The following is a 24544-nucleotide window of genomic DNA, read 5'->3' as shown; positions in this document are numbered from 1 at the left end:
GCATCCAGATTTGCAATTTTATCTTCAGACACTAATTTCTGGTTGGAAGTTTTGGTCACATGTGTAGTCAGTTCTTTATATCTGAAAGGCTAAAATATCTCCATCATTTAAAAACTTAGTTTCAAAGATATAATGCATTTCACTATTATAATATATATTTTTACACACACACACATATATATACACACACACACACATATGAAAGAAGTTCTTCATGGCATTAGTTCTTTTTATGTATCTCTTAACATTTCAAATGGCATAGACCACAGATAAAGGCAGCGGCATTTCCATATCCCTTTTTCCTTTTGTCCAAACTTTGCAGACATCTTTCTTCTTTCAAATGTACTTAATTTCTAATTAGAATTTTTAGTGTGGTAATAAAAATGTCCCAAAGAATGCACTCTTTATGCAAACAAAATAAATTTCTAAACAATATTATGTCTGAACTGAATGGAAAAATGGATTATTTGTTGGTTCCATCAGCTGGTTACATACCTTCATCAGTCTGAACATAACTTTTATTTCCTACAGTAATCCATCACAGTGACATTTTATCCTAGAGTTAAACATGAAAGCTTTAATGAAACCATTCCACGGCTTTCAGCACGTTGCAGGCTTACTAAAATTAAGTGCCCAGCCAGACATCTTGTGCTATGGCTCCTTATGTGCAAGCCTTCAATCTCAAGGACAACTGTGACACAAGTACAACTTTATTTACATGAGGAAATTTTGATGGTTAACTGGTTTATTGAATACAATCACCTTATAGATTTTCCAGTAACTCCACGAGTGATCAAACTGAGAACTCAAACATTTTTGCCCCCTCTTTTCTGAGGTTATACTGTACTGAGATCTTCACAAGAAATCAAACTAAAATTTATCAGTTTGTGAAGTATGTTTGTTTCTCCTTAGCTAGAACAAATTATCTGAGGTCACTTTTCTGCACTGTAGAACACTGGGATGATTACTTCTTAACTTTGAAAAGTTCTAACAGGTTTAATTTCAATTAAGCCTATGAGAACAAATCGCAGAGAAATAATTTCAGAAACAATTTTTCCAAGTATACAAGAGTAAATCTATATGCTGCTGAGGATGAAGCACAATAAAGCATCATTGAGATAATCTATAGTTAAAATGATGGTGTATGACTTATGATTAAGCTTCATTACCTGCAGAGCAAGGGGCTTCCATCTCATATTTTTCAGTAAAGCTGGTGCTGAGGTAAGCATGCTCTGAGGTCGCTTTTTCAAAGTTAAGATAACACCACTCGGATCCTCTCGTAGTGCATTCACCAAATTTTTCAACTGCCACCCCACCTGGTAACCAGTAAAATCATTACAATAAAATTGAGGTACAGTATTCAATATGTAATGTTCCCTTTTTAAATAAGATTAGTAAATAACATAAAGGAGTGTATATATATATATCATAAAGGAGATTAACTCTAGAAATGTCAAAACTTAATTATTGCATAAAAATCACATAAACTAAAATAATTCTTGTAATGCATTAAGATGTATATGCATAATTTCAGGTTTTAGAATTAATAAACTACTGTTACTTCACTGCAAATGCACAATTAAATCTCAAAGGGTTTTCAAACTTATCTCTGGTACATAGACTTTAGAGACTAGAAAGTTAAAAAGCCCTGGCTTCTGCATTCACAGTTCATTTCAAAACTGAGCATTTTGTACTTTGTGGTTACTATTTAAAGTCCACTAACCACATGTAGTATTACACTACTACTCCTAGCAGCTTATGCAAGCATAAACCAGTTCAGGAAAATCTTCTACTCTTCACATTGCTATAAAAATGAAGTCAGAATCACAAGGCCTTTTTTAAAATAGTGCTTCTTTCATGATGATTTCAGAAACAAATACAGTAAATCAATGACAGAAATGTAGTCCAGTCACTACGTCTTAGCCCAAAATAAAATTTTCCTAATTTAATTACAGCATTTTCAACTATTCTAAAATTAAAACCTTGATTAAAATGGAAAGCAATTAAATAAATTAATTAAATTAATTAAATAAATACAAGATTAAACTTTCCGAGTAATTTATTTTGCATTTTTGGAAAAAGTACTTCAAATATGAAAACATTGTAAGTCATGACAATGGTTTTAAGGCCTGATTACTTACATATAATGCCTGATTACAAGGTACCTATTGTGAAAAGCTTCAGGATATTAAAAGTATGCTTTTTCAAATTTGGCACCTAGACTGGTAGTACACAGAATCATACATCCCTTCAAAATCTTGGCCTGTAGACTCAGAAAGTGATTATTTCTGTAAGTTTCACAGCTTTTCTACCTCTTTTTACTCTGTCTTCCACCTGCCCCCCACAAAACAAACAAGTAAATTTTTCCTGATGTACAAAGGATCACAGTTATGAATATTTTCCTTCTTCCACAACTTCTACAAAAACATTGTCAAGAAGAAAATTACCCAGCTGAGAAGTGGAAAAATAAAAATCTAGAACTCTGAAGTGATAAGGTTACTTTATGTCATATCAATACATTTGAAAAATCAAATTGGCAGTGTGAAAAAAGAGCACAGATGTTCCTTATCATTGGTACAGTGCAATACGACACAAACATATTTTTTACCTATGCTGAAGCAAGATAATCACATGTAAGTTGTTGCTACTTACTTTGTACCTTATTCCCTATTACACCAAACCTCACTTTGTTTAGTATCACTTATTTTAAGAACTGCTTCTCCTATACAAGCATGCCACTTAAGCCAACACTAATCTTACCAACAACCCTGAATCACAAACATGGCTCATATCACCCTTTCTTCAGCTCCAGTGAACCCACCCGTCCTGTTTCCACCACGGCAAAGCCCATTATATCCAGGATGCAATTCCACAGTAAGATTATTGTATGCAAAGAAAAAGGGTATTGATAACATGCATCTTTATAGAATATTTTTCAGCTTTCACAGAAGACTATCAAGCATGCTGAAATCCTTATTTTCACTCCCATGTACTAGGCATATGGCTACTATACTTCGAATAAAATGAAACATTAACTCAACCAACTCCAGCCCAATCCCCACATCCCACTGAAGTCTCCATTGCGTTTCAACAGCATTTAAACAAAAGATCTTCAAGTCCAAGCTTTGTGTGTAAGGACATTATGATTTTATAAAAAACTACCTTGCTATTTACAATACTGTTTTCTTACTTTTAGAGCCTTCCACCACTGCTTAGGAGCAGTAAGTTCCCCATGGTTACATAGTGTCACTGTGGGCATATGCGAGGTCTCATTTGCTGTCCAAAAGAAGGAATTAATGGCCTACAGTTCATGTAAGCTATCTCTGTACCTAAGCTACTCTACACTGTAATTCCCTAATGCAATGACTGAAGAGGGATTCCTGGAGCAGAATCCTTCTGCTGAATAAAGCAGCACAGGGAGCCTTGATGAGAATATGATTTGACCTCAGTTATGGAGTCAGGATGTAAAGTTCTTCCCATTTAAGTTGGTAGGACGCTGCATGCGAAAAATGTGCTTTAAAGCCATCTGTTTCTCACTGAAATAGCCAGAGGAATATAAATAAAACTGGGGCTTCTAGGTTATGCTAGCATTTAAAAAATTATTTTGAATGCACTTTCATACTTTGCAGAGATAAACTGTCTCATGTATTTGAAATATGCCTTACATTGCAATAAACGGGAGATTATCTAGTCTCTTTATGAGAGTTAGGGGGATTAAAGAAAAAAATCACTTCAAAGCACAAAATCTGATGTATTTAATTTAGAAGCTCATGAATAAAAACAGTTTAACTTAATTTTTCACAGTGAAATTCTGAGTTTACTATAAATTTCAAATGAGGTTCATCTTCTGCTTTTATCTAGTTCCCTAACACAAGTTTTCTGGCTGTTGAGACGGGCCTTGATGGCTTCTAATAATATGAAAAAGAAGTACTAAACTGGCCTAAGAGGAACAAGTCACATAAGAGGCAGTCAACAATCAATTGAAGGAAATCGATGTCCACGTAGGAGGCCTGTTTTTCAGTTCCAACATAGTTCAGATCCTCTCAAAATTCACTGTGGCACAGAAAAATTTATTTGAGGAGGTCAGGCTGGAAGGAGGAAAAAGCAGTGACTGTATCTGGAACTGAAAACTCTTTTTCAGAAATCCACTTCAGTGACATGTAACCTACCCTTTAAATATGATTTGATTTTATTCTCTCTAACATCTCCTTTTTCATTACCACAGTTAGCAATTTGCGACTTCTAATCATCAAGTTTTTTGGGCAAAATTTTCAAAATTCCTATCATATCCTTAATCCTGCCCATGTACTGCAAAACAAGGACAATAATAAGAAAGTTTCGACACTGGTTTGAAAATTCAATATATATGTAAGAGAACTGTATTAGCAGACAACTTTACTTACAGTAAAACAACCTGAGCAATTTATTTTGAAAACAGAGCACCATGCTGACCAGGTGCCCATTTTTAAGAGCCAAGGAAGTTACTGTTGCCTGCTTTAAAATAAATTTACATTGTTGAACTAGTGCCATCTAGAAACAGCAGTCAGGAGAAGAGTCTTTGATGGCAGCCTAAGCCCAGTGCTGGCTTTCATTGCCCATGCCTGAATCCCTGCTGGCTGCCTGTGCAGCTCGTGGCCACATGCAGGTAGGGACCAGGGCAGCCACTGGCGCCCTTAGGGGCTGTGATAAGCTGGTTTTGCCAAGACGACAGCACCTCTGTTGCAGGAGTCTACCAGGTAAAGGAGGTACAGAAGGGGTAACCCACATCTAAGGAGCGATGGCCCAAGGCCAGATCAACCGTGCTGCTGGGGTGGCATGGGCAGAGGCACCATGCTCCCAAAGGGGAGGGCAACAGTGTGCAGAGACACAGGCCTGCACACAGGTGCCTACAGCATCAGCATCAGGCCACCTCCACGTTTCTCATTCATTCCACCACTACATGCCCAGAGACTGTGGCCAGGCTGGGAAGCCTCACCAGAGTGCTCCAGAGTCACTCAGGGACACCCAGGTTGCTTCAGCAGGGTAAGACTGGCACACGGGAGCCCTGCACAGCCCTAACACATCCTCCTCCTCTCCTTGCCAAGCACCCACTAGCCCAAATTGCAGGAAGCTTTAGCAAAGGATGCTGTTAGAGGTCCCCATCTACCACCTGGAAAAAGAACATGCCTCTGAGCAAGCTGAGATCTATTTTAAAAGATCTCTCTGTTTCCTTGGCTTTCAGCAAGTGCATCTGGATGACAATATTACAACAGCCTGAAATTAAACTTTTATTTTGAATTCCTATTCTAAATTGTCAAGAATTCAACTTTCATATATTTAAAAGTTGCTCTTATATAGTTACTTTTTTCCCCAGATGAATCTACTGCTGCCCTTATGACAAGGTTAGAAGATTGGCAATAATCTTCCTTTTTCCTTAAAGTAAGCATGACCATTCACTGACTCTTTTTTTACACAGCTGCACTCAAGACAGTATTCCCATGCTCCTGCGCTCATTCATGAGTACTGCTGTATGTTATGATCCAGAAAGGAGATCTGTAAAGTATTAACATGCAGGCAGCACAAATACAACTGGATGGACTTATGCCAATTATTTTTAGGATGCTATGAAATAACTTTCACTCTGAAAAATCTAGGACTTGTATCCCCAAAGAACAGCTACATCATTTAAAAGCAGCGTGCAAACCCAATAGACAGTGACACTACATCATCAAGAGGATGGAATAACAGTCAAATGGTAAACAGAACAGAGTCTATATTTTTACAGGCCTAATTCTATTCAAAGGGTGACCAGAGCCCCCTGAAAGTTAATGAAAGGTTTCTGCATCCATGAAAAGAAAAATGTGGGGTTTTTTTGCATTACTTTAATTATTTCCTGACCCGCAGATTTGTAAAAGTCGTAATATTGTCATGGTTTAGCATAGTTAAAGAGGGCTCCAGCCACGGAAGTGATTTTTTGCAAGGAGGTGCTTACAGCTTCCTCTAGATGCAATAGAACCAATCAACTGGCTAGTTTGAATATTGGCAACTTTTTAAAGCCACGTAGAAAGCTTGACACGTCTCTGTGATCCACATTTAAGAATGGACAAACCCCAGGAAAGCTCTCCCTTGCTTCTGGCTTTTGGACAGGAATCTTGGCGGGGGGGGCTGTAGGTGGCCCAGCGGGACTGGGCCGGGCCCTGCTCGGCCCGAGCCGGCCGGGACACAGCCATCCTGGAGCCGTGCGGCCCTGTTCCACCCACAGCCCTGCTCCATGCAGGCCGCCTGTGGCATGGCCAGGCCAGGCCTTCCCCTGCCCTCCAGTGCAGCCAAAATTCATCTGAGGCCACTGCCCGGCAAAGCTCATGTGACCAACAGTGAGAGGCGAATTCAGCTGTGGGGCCTGGGTGAGATTAACCCTTGTTAGTGTTGTAAGATTCTCCAGAAGAGATGAAACCTGCAGACACCAATCCTCTCCCGAGTCAAAGGAAAGGGAAAGGTGAAGGCACGTGAACAAAACACCATAAAGACACCAAAGTCAGTGATGAAGGAAGAGCTGAAACCCCGAGAGAGGAGAAAGAGGAGATGCTTCAAGCCTAGAAGCTGAAATTCTGTTGTAAAGCTATGGTGATGGACTGTGATACATCAGAGTACCCATTGTAATTTCATGAAGCATGGGGGGTGGAGCATTCAAACTGCAATGGTGAGCAAAGGTACCTGTGCTGAAACAAGCAAATGACTGTAATTGTGAGCAAAAGTACCTGTGCTGAAACAAGCAGCTGTTGAAGCAGCTGTGATTTGATGAGAAGCTTGAACAGAGAGAGATGAAAGTGATGAAGACCTTTGCTCCCAGGGGAGGAGGAGGGCCTCTATTCCTGGAGATGAAGATGCTCCCAGAGATAGGTGAAGAGAACCTTTGCTTCTGAACAGCTCAACCTTAAAATGGTACCCCAGTAGCTAAAGATTGAACCCTTGAAAGCAGTTGTGGGGAAAGCTGTAAGTCGAGGGAAGGGACTTTCACATGTGAGCAGAGAACCAACCCAGCCGGCTGTCTCGCTGTGACATTGAAGCCATGAGAGAACTGTTTCTTGTGGAGATGTCTCCATAGCATGAGCAAGAGAGACTCCTCTCCCTAAGTGAACTGGAAAAGATTATTATAGAGGTGGTAAACTGACTGGAAAAAATCTCAAGGGTTGTCTTTTTACATGGTCAGTGGGAGAAGGGAGGAAGGTGGGGGGAGGAAAAGTGTTCTGCAGGTTTAGTCTGACTTTTTTTTCTTTCTTTTAGGTCTGTTAATAAACTTCTTTATATTCCTTTAAGTTTTGTGCCTGCTTTGTTTTCTAATTCTTATCACACAGAAGGAAAATAAGTAAATAATGGATATTTTGAACCAAACCACTACAAATATCTTTACACTTTTGAAGGAAAAATAACACCTCGCTGCTAAATATAACCTGCTAAGCCATTTCCTATTTTCTAACTAATCGAATTTGTAAAATCCACTCTAGTGTCTAATTTTAAAAAGTTAGTGGACTAGGAAGATAACCAAAATTCTTTTTCTTCCAATGTTGCCTGTAATTAGTTGCATGCACCCAGAGTGCTTTGACTTATCAACATTTCAGGCTTCAAGCTTTTACTCATTTTTCAGCTAAAAAAACCTGAACAATTTCTAGGAGGGAAAATGGGTTCACCTTAAGAAATGGGTGTTTTTATAAGAACTTCCATATTGAACACCATCTTCCATATCATGAAAAAAGAATAGTGCATAAGTGTGTAAGAAAAAAACACCAACATTGCACTTCAAATAACTATCAAACATAGCATGCTGTTAAGCAACTCAGAATCTGACAAGAAAATCAACAGCATCATGCTGCTAAATTAACAGACTGATTTCCATGAACACTGGCCAGAAATGAGGATGGTCAGCTGGTAGCCCCATGAAACAAATGTTAGTAGCGAGTATCTTCTTCCCTTCCCCCAGCTGCAGATGCCTGAAAAGGCCAAAAATTAATGGAAAGACATAGGTCTTCTGTCTCCAGAAAATATGACTGGTGAGGAAACCACAAAAGGATGTTTACAGCATGGACTACCACAGAGATGAAAGCTGTATCTGTATGCGGTAGGTGAAGCAGTGTCAGGAGAACAGTAGACACCTCTTCAGGGATTTATCCAGGTTCTTAAGCTAGCATGGTAATAGCATCCACACTTGCATAATGGTTTTCTCCCAAGGAGGAGAGGTTAATAATATTGTGATTGCATAGGCTGCAATTCTAATTAAAGAGTATCTTGGCTATATTATTTAAATCAATGCAATTTTAATTCAATGTTAAAAGTCAGTTCTGTGCATACTTAGAATGTCACTGATCACACTGCACTGTACCATAGACCAAAATCACAACACCACAGTTTGTATTTGAAGTACATTGAAGAAAATCACACCTTTTACTTGAATAATTCCTGGTACTTCACTAAAACCTTTGCTTACTACCAGAAAATCATGAAACAAGTGATTTTTACATTAATTTTTGGCTATGTACACTAAAGATCACAATTAAGAGACTCTCCCAAGAATAAACTAAGTAAGGATCCAAATTGAGAGTTGAGTGCAGAAATCACTGCCTCTCATTAAGCTGCCCTAAACATATTTCCTTGCCAGAAAATGTATCTGACCCAGAGCTTAACTTCTGACTGATTTTACTACCTTGCTCCTTTTAAGTATTTGCACAGCGAAGCACCACCATAATTCAACAAACTTGACAGTATTAGTAATATGACCACAGAGCACCTTGGTATAGGAGGCAACTATTTGTATTTTTCATGGGGGAACTAAAATTTGCTTTATCCAGGAACAGAATCAGTTCTGTATTGAAGCTTGGATACTGTTTAATAGCAATGCTTACCTTTCATTTTGTACTGATACAATCAACCTTCACCTCAGAGCTACCCCATTGTTTTGCTTTTGAGTCACTGCTAGCACAACATCCTAGAACAAATAAATGAGCATATTTGTTGGAAGAGAAAAGACTCCAACATCATGCGTTTGATGATATATTTTATAGACATAAATGTCAGTTACTAGGTACAATTTTCTGAGGAAAATGGGTCTCATTTCCCCATTTCAGAGTATGGTGCTGAAAAAACAGGGCTGATTCCAGTTCACTCAGATTTGGTGTGCCTCTGAAATTCGAAGCATTTTCCTTCACTTGGGTACCTGCAGTGACTGGCTGTCTCCAGTGTGGTAATTATAATGTATCTGTCTCTTCCAGCAGGAGTACAGATAACCAGAAAAGACAGATCATGGCAATTTGGAAGGTTTTCAGAAACATGGATCTACGCGTTATTTATCCTCAGAGGGACTAAACTCAATCTTCCAAATGCTAGGAAGGTGCCTCAAGCACCAAGATGTGCCTAATTTCAGGTCAAAGGCCTTCCATGGGGGCAAAGCACTGTGCTGATGGGACTATGCCAATACAAACCCCAAGCATACAACAGACAAGAAACCATTAGGTCCTTGCACCAGGATACAGGAACTGAGGGGTCTGGTCCCAATTCCCGGCGACCACTTTTCTTTTGTGTAATATAAATGCAATACAAACTAACACGTACTGCAGAGAATAGGGTCTGAGAGCCACATTGTGATGAGCAGGCCCTACCCCTTCTTCAGCAAGGGCACAGACATTAACCTCTTATGAACAAAGGTGCTGCCACCAGAGTCCTTGCTTGGCCTCATTTTCAAGACATTCCAGGGAATATAAGGAGAGCGCAGGTGTCTATCCATTTCAGCAGGGCTCCGGGTGAAGGACATTATCTCCCCCACCTAAGAAGAGACATTTCAGCATCCTTGGGTGGCCTCAGGTGAGTGCTAAGAAAACTCAAGTGCTGATAAAAATCTAAGCAGGCACAGAGAGGTGGTGGCACGAGCTGGAGGCTCAGGCAGGATATAGGCAGACTGGGTCACACCCTGGTTTCTCACAGATTAAGCAGCAGTATGGACGTGGACAGCTTCCCCCTTCCTCAGGGGAGAGGAATAGCCAAATTCTCCACATTTCATACGGCGTAAGGAATTTGCTCCTCAGGAGTGACCCTGCAGTATTAACCCCCAGCCACAACTGCCTTACAGGAACTCATTTTTGTGGCCCTATGCTTCATCTCACAATGGGAATTTGAGCTCTGTTTGTGTGCATTGCACAGTCTCGTATTTAAACTCCCCAAATGCTTGTCCTGGAATTAAAACAATAAATACATGTAAACATACATGCATACACATATATAATTTTTTTTCAGATTAGGTTTACATTCTCACAACTTAATATTTTAGAATGATTCCAGTGAGTCAGTAATTCCAATAGTCTTTGACCTCCCCCCAGCTTTTCAGCATATAAATAAACTTCTTGAGATCCCCAGATGTCCTGCAGCTAAACAGTGCTGCTACCCTTGAAACAGATGTTTCTTGAGACTGAATTCATATAGTGAAAATAAATTAGCATGTGTACAAAGAAATTGTAAAAAAAAGAAAATCCTTAAGGTTACTAATGACCAAGCAAACTGAAAAAAAAATCTAAATCCAAAATAAGCCTTTAAGTGAGCCACAAACTTATGCAGCATCACTTAGGGAAAGGAAGGACAGGGATATGGAATTAAAAGAAACTGTCATTAAAAAAGCAGTAATTATTTAGTCATGAGAGATGCTGGGGTTTTTTTTTTTCATTTTACTGCTATTGAAATAATCAGCCATACACTATGTACTCTGTTCAGGCCATTGAGTTGTTTTAATCCAATATATTGAGTTGTTTTAAATAAAAATTTACACATTCAGAGTACATCTATTCAAACCATAGAATTTCCCTTGCTTTAATTTTTCCTCGCATGTGACACAGCATTAATTTGCTTTTCTTACTGTTTTGATCTATTTTTACAACAGCTATCACTGTTCCATACTTCCTCACGAGTTACCTCATAATTTCACCAGAATAAGACAACAGATTATGCACCAGAAGATTGGGCTAGAACCTGAAGATCAGCTGTGTCATGTACACAGCTACTATCTGCATAAAGCACAGACGTATTCAAAATTATTCCATCCTAACTCATATGTAGTCCAGGCTGTGCACAGCAGTAATGTCAGTTGTGCTAATATGCACAACTTTGAAGACATCCCTCCTTAAGCTTTCATCATCTTTTCTACAGTGTACTTCAATTTTCAGCAACCTCAGTTAAAAGGAAATTATTAGCAGCAGAATAATACCTGCCTTCCTTCCCAAATACACATACCTGAACTTACACTAACAATAAGCCTTTTTAACCTGTTCTTATGAGACAAAAAGAGTAATATAATCTGTATTCTGTTCTACAGGCATCAAACAATTTAACAACACAAAACTCTAATTCTACTTAATATCTGCTACCTGGCATAAAAAATATAATCTCATTATATATTCTGGAATAATCATTTTAACTGCAGAATTCACAGTATTCTCACTAATTAGAGCATACTGTTAAAATTTTAATTTAAACTGCCTGCAAATACAAATTGTACCAAGATTTGCAGCCAGTAGCAACTACTGAGAATATGAAAATAATTTTTATCAGGAATATATGCAAAAACATTTTGGCAGCATATAGTCTTTCAATATTTATGTTGAAAATATTAATACCATTTACAGCACCAATTAGAGGATTTTTTTTCTATGGAAATGCTACCATGTGGGGGAAAAACAGCAAAACAGAAAAAACCCTCTAAAAAATCAAACCATTAAAATGCATCATCTTCCAGTGTTTTCTGTGCAGAAAGACAAATTTAACCATTAGGTCACAAAAATGCTCCACAGAATACTGCAGCAGTTTTTAGCAAATCCATCCTCAGGAGTTTAGTCCTAAGTATAGCTTGTATAAAAATACCAGACTTGGATATGGACTCAGAAATGTGGCTACTGCCAGCAGTGACACTATGAAGGCCCACCCGTGACACTCAGAAAAAGTCAACTGGTGTCTGCAGAGGATTTCTAACTACAATTACACTGCTTTCAAAAGATACTTTGCTGCCTTAAAGTCAGCCCAGGTGTGTATTCCCAAACCGTATTTGTACAAAGCAGTCTATGTCATCAACTACAAAAGAACTTATTTTCCCCAAAGAAAAAGAATGTAAGAGCTCAACAGTCTCCTGAATGTTGTTCCTGTTTGTTTATATAATCACACAAGTAAAGTACCAGGGCTCAGTAACAGTAGAGTTGTCCATTCTGGGGTACAACCAGGACAGAAAAAATAATCTGGTTTTGAGTGAGCTGTAGTATGCAGTAAATGGCATTAGGTGACCAGGACCACAATCAGCTGGCAAGGAATACTTCTAGAAATACAGTGTATGGCTACTGAAGCCATGTCCCAGTCATACGAGACAATGAGCATCTCTTGTTGCACCAGCTTCTTCTTGAAAGGACTTCCTGAAAGGACTCATACAGCAACATCAACCTTCCAGTGCTTGACTGTTCACAGCTCCATCCCTGCCCTACCAATCCCACAGATAGGTTTACCATGCCCAGCACATATTCTAGTGCACCGAACTGCAGCAGAGGGTTGGGATCAGGTGCTCTGGAACACAGATCCAAGAGCACACAGGATGTGGGATGCCAGTGCCCAGGTCACAGGACAAAATGTGCCATTCACAAAACCAGAGGCAGTAAGGAGTAGTTTCCACAACCATTTGTGACTTACAAGTGACACTGACAGTGTTCCCTTTCCATTCTTGGGCACAGTCAACCAGATTTAATGCTTTCAGCTATGACAAGCAGGTTGACTTTAAATTAAAGTAGAAAAACTGACGTAGTTTAGTTCTGTTATCATCTAGGAGGCAGGTAGCTGCTGAAAGACACCAGTGACTTTCTGCTACAACTGGAATTCCACTGGAGCATGACACAGGTGTGCTTAAGTGTGAACATTTAATAAGGAAAATTATTTAAAGTTTGGCAGAAACATGAAGCAGCATGGGTTGGCCAAAGCTTACGCCGGTTTAGCACAGATGTGATGACTTGTTTGTTAGCTGTTCTGTCCTGCCAGAGAGAGAAGTGCAACTGCATGCCCACACTGACACACCACACTATTTACATAAGAATGAGCCTGTGCTCATCAAAGTGGTGTGTGCTCCATACATCAAGCCCCAGGGATCAACAGAAAAGCGATTCCATGGACGAGAGCATCCAGCACTTGTTCCCATGGGGAAATGAAAGATCATGCTCCCTCACACATTTCATTTCTGCAATATGACACTTCCCTGACATATGCAATACAAAATATTTCTGTGTGTATCTGCAAATCTATTTAAAAAAGATAACATAAATAACACCATATAATCTCAACCCAAATTCCATGGTAAAGGGAAATTTATAAAAATATTTTTTCTTTCAAAGGGATCATGACAACTCAGTTCTTTTCTCAGTACTACACAATACTTACGGAGATTGTAAAAACAGGATAGGGAATTATACTGGAATTTTGAGAGTGTGGTTGGAGGACAGACTACAATTGCCAAGAAGTATGGACCCCATTCCCCTTGCAAACTACAAAGAGTTTAGGACAGAGCCCTACAGAACTGGGTCACTTCCACAAAGACTTCCATGAACATTTCTGAATAGCCCTAAAAAGCTTTCAGATGTAAATCCCACCCACATTTAAAATTAAAATATTTGTGTTAACATTTACCAAACTTTTATAAACAGAGAAAACCCAAGGATTAGGAAATTAATAAAAGCATGATTTGGGAGCTGTTCCTCTATATCCTCTTCCATAAAAGCACATGCATGACAGCAACAGAAAGAAACTGAACATAAAGCTTATTTCCCTTGAACTTTTATGAGCTTGCTGCACTGTTTTTTTGCTCAAGTCAAGCATCATAAGAAAATAAAAATACTGTTTTAAATAAGGATGTTGTTAATGGGAGTTGTGTAAGGTGTCAAACATCTAATGTTTAAAGTTTGGACTGACCCTGCTGCCCTCTGCCTTATACTATTCCAGCCCACTTCCTCACTAAGCCTTTTTAGAAATACTGCCTCATTAAAAGCCAGGTTAACAAGGCCTTAAATCAAATACCTGTGCTCACAAAAGCCTAGCTGGATCTGAAACAGTGCAGAAAAAAACAAATAAACAAAAATATTTGCAACATCATTTTTCTACTTAGAGGTGTTTTGTTTTGTTTGGTTTTCCCTCAAAATAAGAGGCCATCTACTGCAAACTCCATTTTGGATACATACACTCCAGAGATTCATATGCACCCCAAGTTCAGTATTTCCCATGAGCTGGAATTTACCATCTCCCAGCAAATCCTAAGACATTCTGTGGAAGTTGAACTCTCCTCACTAATTGTACAGTGAAACTTAAAAATCTGTTCTCTTATTTTTCTAAACAAAGACTTAAGTTAGGATGAGTATCTAGAAAGGCATCACACTCTTAAGTGTATACCCTTCTAACAAAGCAAGGTATGATCTTGTAAATGTATAACATGCTTCAGAGGAATTTTAGCAAAATCTCCTCTAAGTTTTTGTACTGTAAATATAAAAAGAGTTCCTGCAAGTCAATTATGTGGACTCGGTTTGGCACACTGGAGTCTCCACAGTAAGAAACTTGCTGTATAAAAGCTAAGTGTTACCTACTACAAGATTCCAAAAAAACCATTCCAACTTATAGGTGTTAAATACATTAAACCTACCAGCTTCTACATGCAACAGATTGATAGTTGATCACAACCAACTATTTTTTTCCATCATCAATATTTACAAAAACTCTGATGAATTTTAGCCAACAAACACAAATTTTGGGAATCCACAAGTCTCTCACCTCATATCAAATGTGTATTCAATCGGTAAGTCATCATACTTGTATTCCAAGTATATGGAATGTGCCAAATATGCCTCCAAAATAAAGAAACTATTACACAAGAACCGACTGTTAATCAAGAATACTCTATCATCCTGAGCCTGTACATCCCTGTTTTCTGCTTGGACTATTTTCTCTACTGTTTTATCACTGATGCAACCAGAAAGAGTACTGTGGAGAGGACTAATTCATTTAAGCAATAATATAGTCTCCTGCTGTTTCAGTTGGTTAAAAAAAGGACTATCTTGAGCCAAAATAGGCTCCTGAATGATATATGGGCACTAACATGAGAGCTGTGGTACAGTGCAAATTCTGAAATACCCAAGTGAGGAAGGTGTTTTTACCTGTTTGTTTACACTGGAAATATTTTAGACACACAGGCTTTTAGAGAAGATTAAGAATGGAATTTTCAGGGACGTTTAGGAGAAGACATTGTCTAAATCCTTTGAATCTTAATAGAGGAGTCACAGAATCAATTGGGTTGGAAGAGACCTTAAAGATCACCTAGTGTCCAACATCCCCACAAAGCCCTCTCCAACCTGGCCTTGAACACTTCCAGGGATGGGGCATCTGCAGCTTCTCTGGGCAACTTTTTCCAGTCCCTTACAAGCCTCCCAGCAAAGAATTTCTTCTAACATCTAATCTAAACTTGCCCTCTTTCAGTTTAAAGCTATTCCCCTTGGTCTATCAATAAAGACCCTTGTAAAAAGTCCCTCTCCAGCTCTCTTGTAGCCCCTTTAGGTACTGGGAGGTGCTACAAAGTCTCCTCAAAGCCTCTTCTCCAGTCTGAACAACCCCAGTTCTCTCAGCCTCTTCTTAAGGAGAGGTGTTCCAGCCCTAGGATCATCTTTGTGATCTCCTCTGGACTTGGTCCAACAGGTCCATGACCTACTCATGATGGAGGGAGTTATGACCCTTACTTACAGAGCGAAGTTATTTAAGAATAGATCTGTCCTGTAAGGCAAAACTGACACAGAAGATTCACATAGCTGTTTAACCTTAATGAACCACTATTTAAAGAACCATTTTCTGAACATTAACTTTTCATGATTTTAGGCCTAATCAATATTTTTTTATTTAAAAAATTTAGAAGATATTTACATTCCAAGCATCCTGCCAGCAACAACTGGAATAATCCTGTTATGCATGTTTTCTATCAAATAGCAAACAATCAAAATAATCACTTGAAATTCTTTGATTTCACTGCCAAATGAAATACTATGAAGATTAAGCATCACTACAAGCAAAGGATGTCAATAGACAATTTAAAACTATTCGACACCCAGTATTAGGACACGCATAATGAAAATCAGTATAAATCACTTAACTATTCTCCTACCTTGTCATGCTGCTTATTTGAAAGCCAGTGGGCTTTCTGAAAAAGCAGCTTTTTCGTAGTTATTAAAATGTGATTCATGTAAAAAGTATTATCTAACAAGTTGGATTTTTAAACCAATTGTATGGAACTTCTCCTCCTTGTATTCGTATTTATTCTTTGAAATATAAAGTACAAAAGACAGACATTAACTTCAATTTGACAGAAAAAATACACAGAAATAACTGAAGAAAATTTTTAAAAAGAGGTTTAATTCTAAAAGAAATTAGAGTTAAGATTTTTATATTTTTTTATATTTTGAGTCTCCATTTACAAGACATCACCTTAATAACAGCTACATGTGAATAATACTTCCCTACAGCTTTAGAATTAGATATCTAAAAAATTTAGTCAGTTATTTCTATGGTCAATACTAGTGATATAAGTCTGATGAGTTACATATGATACGTATGATAAGCAATAGGGAGCAAGCTGTCCTGTATTTGCAGCTGGTGAGTAGTATATCAAGTGTGAAAAAAACCCCAATAAACAGTATAAACAAAATGTAGTATCTTCAGAATTATTTATCTCCTAAGCAAGAGTCACTGTAAGGAATAATATGTCTTCCCAGAAAAACAAATTCCTAGAACTGGACAGTAAATTCCTCATGATAGGGGCTGGAATACAAAAGGATTTACTTAGACTCTTGTCAAATTCTGCAGAATATATACAAAAAATGAAATATTGGGGCTTTATAAATTGAAGAGTGAATGAAATGTACTTTTGCAAAGGTAACATGGGAGGTACTGCCACATTTCTAAGAAAATCCTAGTTGACTTTCACTTGGAAAATCAACACTGAACACAAGAAGATTACTTGTATACATTGGATACAGTATCAATGATGACAACTATTTCAATTATATTGTTGATACAACAAAGTAAAGCATAGGTAAATGTGTGATTTAGTCTATTACTATACATATTCACTGCACCATATTAAACTAAGTTTGTCTTAGCTCCCTATGGTCCTTTTCCCTAGAAATACAATCAGTACTTTTTTCTGTGCCTCTGAAAATGCTTCACTTATGCAAAAGCCAGGACATTCAACTCCTACATTAAAAATTCCATCCAACTAGGTAAGAAAGCTCATCTTAAGGCTAGTCAAAACATTACTGTTAGTGTTAGGGGTAAGAATCTGAACTTTCCACCAAATAAAAGCAGTGCATATGTGCTAAGAAAACTAGAATAAATACCTAGCCAACTGGAAATTTTCAAGTTGACAAGGCAACTTTACAGCACCATCAGAAATTGTTGGAGAAACTAGCTAGTGTAAGTACTGAATGTTTAATGATGTGCTTCTTCAGATGTGTATATATTTTAATAGCCAAAATAATAATGTTCTAAAATGTTTTTCAAATTAAATTGATGTCATAAGCTCTCTTAGTGCAGAAAAACAGAGAAATTAGTCATCAACTGTATGTGAAAAGTCATCATGGAATACAACATGGGATAAAGAAGCAATATGGCCAACACAATATTGAAATTCACCCTGACCTGCTCAGATTTACCAAATTACTTTGCATAGCTCAAATGATAGCTTCTCATCCATTAAGGTCCACATATGTACAGTATATTTGATTTCAAACTCAACTGGAGTGAAATAATAGTGAAATATTACCCTAATCTGTGCAGAGGAGCTGACATGATGTACAGTGGCCTAAAGCTGGAAGTGGAGCCCCGTGTGGAATGACAAAACACAACCTTTACAAACGACTGCCACACTAATAACAATGGAACATGGTATTTTCTTGTCTGTTAAAATGCTTGCAAGAACACATGTAACTAATACCATATATTGACTTTCACTACTCTCAAGAAACTTCATACTCTGGAAAAAGAATAGTTGCTTTCTATACTGACAGTCTGCTCTTTTGTCTTACAAAGCCCTACCTTAGAAAAGGTAAATTCATTTTAACAGTTCCCTAATCCTAAATAAAATCACCAGAAACTAACAAGTATCTGTTCCCACAAAGGGCAATTTACAAGGTGTTATGATAGTCAAGAAAACTATCTGAAAGTTTTGTTACATTTTAAGTTTCCAAGTTTAAAAACCTGTCTTTAAATTAAGTCAATCACCCTAGGTATCCCTATGGGAATTTCACATGCTTGTCTTCTTAAAAAACACACTCTAACACTGTCCGGTACGTTTGGAAAGTACTAAGTTTTCCAGATTCCAGGAAGTATTCTTGATCTTAAACCCACCAGGGCACAGTATTTCCAACTTCCTGCATCCCTTCGACCCAAAATTTCCATTACACTTAAACCAACTGTTTATTAACAGAGCATGGGTAAGTAGAAAACAGCCTAACAGATCTCCCAAGCCACAGCTATTTAGCCTAACTTGGTATCTCCTGTAATACTCAGATGATCAGGGTTTAGCTTAAAACTTCAGCACTGTGTGGTTTCAAAAGAGAAAAGGAAAATGTAGATGTTAGAAGAAATAATGATTTATAAATACACATTTTTCTACACATTTCTTCTCTACACATGCTAATGTGCCACGACACCTCTATCTCCAATTGACACAGAACATAGTTATACATACCACAGTTTGGTGGTTAACTTGAATCACTTCATCCCCAGCATGGATTTTCTTGCACCGATCTGCAGGTGACTGAATTTAAAATAAAAGAGATGATCAAGAATACAGGTCTTACCGGTCATCATCTCTCTTTCAGCAGTATGATTGTTAAGCTGTGTAATTCAGGTTAGATTGATAATGACATTCTACTGTGAAATAAAGAATTAAAGAAATATTTAATAAATCAGTTTGTTCTTGTTGGAGAAAAATGATATGCACTATTCTACACAATAAAATCACATGTTAAGAAAGATGTGAATTTATATGATAACCGAGTCCTAAGGATTTCTTTTGAATTTCATTCTGACAGAAAGATGCTTTAATCTGCCTGACACCTCTTAAGCCTCAAAAGTCAATCTTTGGCTGACTTTTGAACCTACCAAATCTAACTGGCAATTCCATATAAACAAACTTCGTAAAATTGTCTTTTTATTCTACAACATTTCAATATGTTGCAGAGAGCTTCAGTAAATTACTGTTCTGCAAAGAGTACACAAGGAGAGTAGATTAGGTTAGGTACAACCTAGGAAGAGTGAGTACTTTAATGGTAACTTTTGTTTTGGAACATTATTAGGGTGAAAGAAATGCAACCATCATCAAAATCCTACAGTGATCACACTTTCAGAAAAGCAAAGTAGTTTGGTACTTTGCTTTTGCTTCAAAAAAAATCCTCAGTAACAACAAAAAAACCAAATAAAAATAAAACCCGCAACAAAAAAACCCTCTTCCATAAAGTGAAAGCCCCCAAAATTTGCCCTTCTTCTCCCTTTACAGTAGACCAACTGTTTGCTGAGGGGAGTATCTGTAAGTTTAAAGGAAAACAAATTCTTTCCGTTTTTCAGAGAGTCACACTTTAATTTTTCTCGCAATACTGTGGCTGCCAGGAGGCACTTAATTGACTCCACAGTAGAAGGTGAGACTGACAGTTTTAAAAAAAACGCAAATGAAGTATGTTGCTCAGGAGCAGATTTCATAAAAAAAACTGCTACAAATTTTATGTAAAGGAGTGAAATGAAATCAATTTCCAGGTGAGATAACAGGTCATCTAAAGAAAGTGCTCCAGGCCTGAAATGTGGACCTTTTGTAATAACCTATGCACTACATCCCTATTCAAAACACATCCCCCCATAGCTAGGCCATGACTTTCTAGTTCAATTCACATAATTCTTGGCCTTAGTTAAGGATAGTGTTCAAATTAAAGATATCCAAGAGACGTGAGAGACTGAAAGAAAGGTCACTCATGACTCAGTCCTAGCAGACATTGCACAGAACATCCCAAATCAAACTGGGCTAATAAGAATTTCATTTTACTTAATAAAGAACAGCAGCCTTGACTATTTAAGTAATAAAGGTATTGGTTGAGTGACTTGGGGAAAAACTTAACACTGGTGATTGTCCTAATAATCTGTCTTCTGTCTGCCATTTCACTCCTTATTCATACCTCTAAAATCTTTATAATCCTCCTACGAAATACAGCTCTTTTAGCTCAGATGTAAGTGAATCCTGTGTCATTACCCTTGAACTCTTTAGGATTTTATTATTATACACCCTTTGCTTTACAGTGTCTTCAGCATTCATAGCTTAAGTCTTGACAAAACAGGCATTCTGTGTAGCAGTTTGCCAAGCTATTAAAATAGGGTCTAAGAATAAAGCCTCACTGCAATCAAACACAAGGTGAGGTAAAAATCCTTTATAAAGAAATGTCAAGGCTGTGGTCTTATGAAGGGGTTATAACTCCTGTTCCTTATTGTCTTTTCCTCTCCAGTAAAAAACAGACCTTGCTGTAAAATAGTACCTTTTATCATGCCTATTTAAGGAAAACAGAGGAGAATTGATAAGGTCTTCCTTTTTTAGATGTATATGCTGATCATTAAGCACAGAATCCACTCATGAAGTCCTACTAGGAGTAACAAAGTGTGCCAAACCACAATTGTATCTTCATCAGCTGGTAATTCGGTTCAACAGGGAGTTGAAGAGATGCAAGCACCTGTCACTGAAGCTCACACATTAATAATTAAAAGCTATTCAGAATCTGCTTAGGATTTATTCTTTAGAAAAAATTTATTTTTGTCCTTTAGGCTAATTGTTGTCTTTTTCCCCTGGTATACCCACACTGTCTGAAAGTCCATTTAAGAGCCCCCGCAGGACAACTGCTGCATGCCCACAGTGGAGATTTTGGTGTTATTTCTTCTGAAAAGTCTCTTTTCCCTGCGATCTAAGGGTACCCCGACCCTGCAAAGCCAACCAGATCGCAGTAAGTGGTGACACTGGGAGCACCCCTTCAAAGCCACATTCCTGCTGGAAAGGCGCTGCATGCTATTACTTTAGAAAAATGCTCTTTTTTATTGGAAAACCACAGGACAAAATTGTCTTATTTAAGGACACATTTGGTTTGTGAATTAAAAGAATCTCTCCAACACGGTCTAGAAGGGCTATTCAACAAGAAACCTAAAATCTTTTGCTGGACCAATACACCATTTAGATTGTTACTTCCAAATGAAAGACAGATGACAGGAACTGGAAAGCTCAGCTTGCTCTAATGCAACAGGGCCACTGGAGAGAAGCCCTTACAGGGCAGTGACCTGTGAGGAACACTGCTCTGTCTCAGTCCAAGCTTCAGAGCTCAGCTGCTTTGATCTGCAGGGCTGATGTGTTGGGGGAGATGACTCCTAACGCCGAACAGCAAGATCCAAACTCTAACGGGCTTTGCAGCTGGACATCAAACACCTCAAATGCCAGACAGAAAAAGCAGAACTGCCTTTACAAAACTACTCTCTTACACTGATGTGGAGAGCACTACCATGATACTGTGTTTAATACAGACACATGTTCTTCTCCAGGATCTTTCAGACAAAAAAGTCTATAATTGTCTCACTTGGAAGAGCAGATTTGGAAATTGAAAGGACACAAAATTTCGTTCAAATGAAAGAATTTGGATTCTTCTTTCCTAGAAGTTAAAACTGTATGGCAAAGAGTAAACACGTCAAGACCAGCAGGTCAGATCACATGTGCACCATTGTGATCTTGTTTTGGCTATGCTGCTTAGATGTTTCTCTTCCCATCTACCAAAATCAAAACTCTGTGTGTGTGTGTCTGTGCATGCGCATGTGCATGTATGTGTGTGTTAAAGAAAGCAGCTAGAAATTATGTTCTTAAAAGCAGGAGACACCCTTCTCTCTCTAAAGCACTACTCATTTTCACAAATGCTTTAACACAAAACAGCTTTTTCCCTTGACAACAGAGTGCAGTTTCTTGGTCTGCTGTGAGCACCTCCAGGGTGTCACAGTGAGTGAAAGAGTCAGTAATAACAGCAGAAGAGTCATCATGACTGAAGCTTCCTGACATAGCTTTAAATTACATTCATGAATCACAAAAGATAAGAGTTTTGAGGGAATGCATTAAGATTTTATTTTTATCTTTGCCCCTGGGAAATTAAATCCATTAGTAAGTTATGGAAAGAAATTGTTCCTTCTTTAATTTGAGAGATTCAACTGTAAAAATTGTTCTCTTTATTTCATACATTTTCTAGATTAAGCTCAACTGTAGTTCTGTTTGGTTTGTTTAGTTTTGCTAATTTCACTAATGATGTCTGTAGCTGTAGGCCTGACTATCTAGAATTTTCATTTTCCTTGAAATTCCTTACATTTTCTTATTCCAAGACAGGTGGCATTCACACAAATTCTACAACAGGTATTATCTATTGGTTATAACCCATGGATATCCTGCCCACAGCAGAAAAGCAGAAAGGAAAAAGGCTATCAGATTGCAGCTCCTATGAAAGGATGAAAATAGTACTCCTATTTTATAGAAATGCTAACAGAACCTCACTGCAGGTCAGGTGCAGCAGCTGTTAAGTGCCATGTAGGTAGTTTGCACTTCCCACAGGATGACACAATAGCATGACAAAACAAATATTTCTGACAGCTTCATTTTAAGAAAATGCCATTAAGATCTTTGAAAGGAATTGCCTAAACCATTATGGAACAGTTCAGTGTCATTTAATGATTGTTCCACATTAATTGAAGATCATGGATAGAAGCCTTTTCCCCCAAAATTATAATTTCACTCAACTCCTAACAGACAGACGGTTCCCTAAACATGGTGTACGAGGAAAGGAGGTTGTATTTCAAAGGGTTTTGAAAAGTACTCTATTATGTTTCACTTGTTTTTTAATGCCTTCAGTGAGAATTAGTACACTGGTAATAAGTGTTCCTTTCCATAGGCATTACTCAGAAGTTCATGCAGAAATACATGGTTATTTGTCAATGTGAAGGGATGTCCATTTCCATGCACTCATTTATTACAAAATGAAGCTTGATAGATGGAAAATATAAAAGCTGTTTGTCTAATACTGCAGCAAACTCCAGCGTAACAGCCTAAACATAATATAGACATTTATCTTTTATTCACAGAGCAAAGTAACTCCAAGACAGCTGCTTCCTGTCTTGATCAGAGTATTTTAGGTGTCTTGCAAGAACAAATCAAGACTGATTCTCTTGGTTCTTAACTGGGAACAACTCTTTCAGTTTGAGGTAAACAAGCACAAGCATCTCTGCTGTCCAACATGCCATTGGTCCTTAACAGCCAACTAGCACAAGTTTGCAAGCAAAATGTAGTTTACAGCAAAGGGAAAGCATTAACCACAGGTAAGGTCAGAAAGGCTTCCAGGCCTGAACATACAGTATTAACAATACTTACATTTTCTGTTGTTCCAGTAATTACATGAAGACCATCATATGTTGACTTAATGTACATACCCTAAGAAAAAGACATCATGGGAAAGAATTTTTAAAGTGTTTCACAAACCATAACCATCCAAACAAAACTTGCATATCTCTTAAAGAATCTTTTTCTTTTTGCTTTCTTTAAGATTTGTGGACTTTAATGCATGCCATGAGGTATTTGTCTCTGAATAAGAAAGTGCTTTTTGATATACTTCAAGAACAGCCCAAATCATTTTGGCCCTAACTAACAATAGCAAACTAAAACATTTACCACAGTTATGTCCATAAATACTCCCCACTTTTTCTAATACAATTCTTCAACTACAAATATAACAATGGCTTACAAAAAGCCCCAGAATTACAAACTGCCTTAGTATGATCAGTATGACCATTTTGCTTTGAAAACTACATTGAGTTTTAAAAGATCTGGAGTCTTCAGGAGGCAACGCTGCAAACACAACTTTCAAACTGCTAACCAGTGCTTGGAATTGTGCCTGCTAAATGGCTGCAAGACCTTCTCATAGCCCCACTCATCCCAGTGAACACTTCAGCTATAAAACTCAGTGATGAAAACTTCAACATCAACTTTGTTAGCTATGTCACTTCTTTCAAAAAATATGAAAAAGGAGGGATAGCTTATGAACAGACAGAAGTTCCTGCATGCGTAGTCCAAGACAGTGTCTCAAATATGCCTTTTCACCAAGCCTTAATTCAAACATTTAAACAGCATCCATTATGACACCGAGAGAAGGAAAAAGCAGAGGTAATTGGCATATACTGAGCATTCGACAATTTTTGAGGAATCTCCTTTCCCTCAACCACTTTACAGAAAGCAGGTAAACACTGAGAGCCTGAGTAAATATCCTCTCCATAACCTACTTTTCTCTTTTTAATCAGAGTGCCAATGAGAAATCTGTTCTTATTTGAGGAGCCCAGTGCACTCACTGGTGAGTAAGTATGGTAAAGAGGCAAAGAAGACATATTGAGTTGGACTGATCTGCGCTGGGACCAGAACTGACAGACA

At 37.9% G+C, this 24544-nt stretch overlaps 1 protein-coding gene across 9 annotated transcripts in view; it reads right to left on the bottom strand.

Moving 5' to 3' along the window:
- CNKSR2 (connector enhancer of kinase suppressor of Ras 2) overlaps positions 1–24544 on the bottom strand; it is a 209142-nt gene that overhangs the window by 94859 nt on the left and 89739 nt on the right. For 5 of the 9 annotated variants that reach the window (XM_048287674.1, XM_048287658.1, XM_048287718.1 and 2 more), the window contains exons 7-9: positions 23495–23554; positions 18761–18829; positions 1170–1316 (exon numbers count right to left, since the gene is read on the bottom strand). The exons of 1 other annotated variant lie outside the window; for it this stretch is intronic. In XM_048287674.1, the coding sequence (XP_048143631.1) occupies positions 1170–1316; positions 18761–18829; positions 23495–23554 (276 nt within the window). The remainder of the gene's footprint in view (positions 1–1169; positions 1317–18760; positions 18830–23494; positions 23555–24544) is intronic. 3 more of the 9 variants (XM_048287690.1, XM_048287680.1, XM_048287667.1) reach the window with 2 other exon arrangements.

Source organism: Corvus hawaiiensis, chromosome 2 (assembly GCF_020740725.1).
Source record: "Corvus hawaiiensis isolate bCorHaw1 chromosome 2, bCorHaw1.pri.cur, whole genome shotgun sequence".
NCBI lineage: Eukaryota > Metazoa > Chordata > Aves > Passeriformes > Corvidae > Corvus > Corvus hawaiiensis.
The sequence above is the reverse complement of the archived record's forward strand: the minus strand, read 5'-3'. Positions and strand labels throughout refer to the sequence as shown.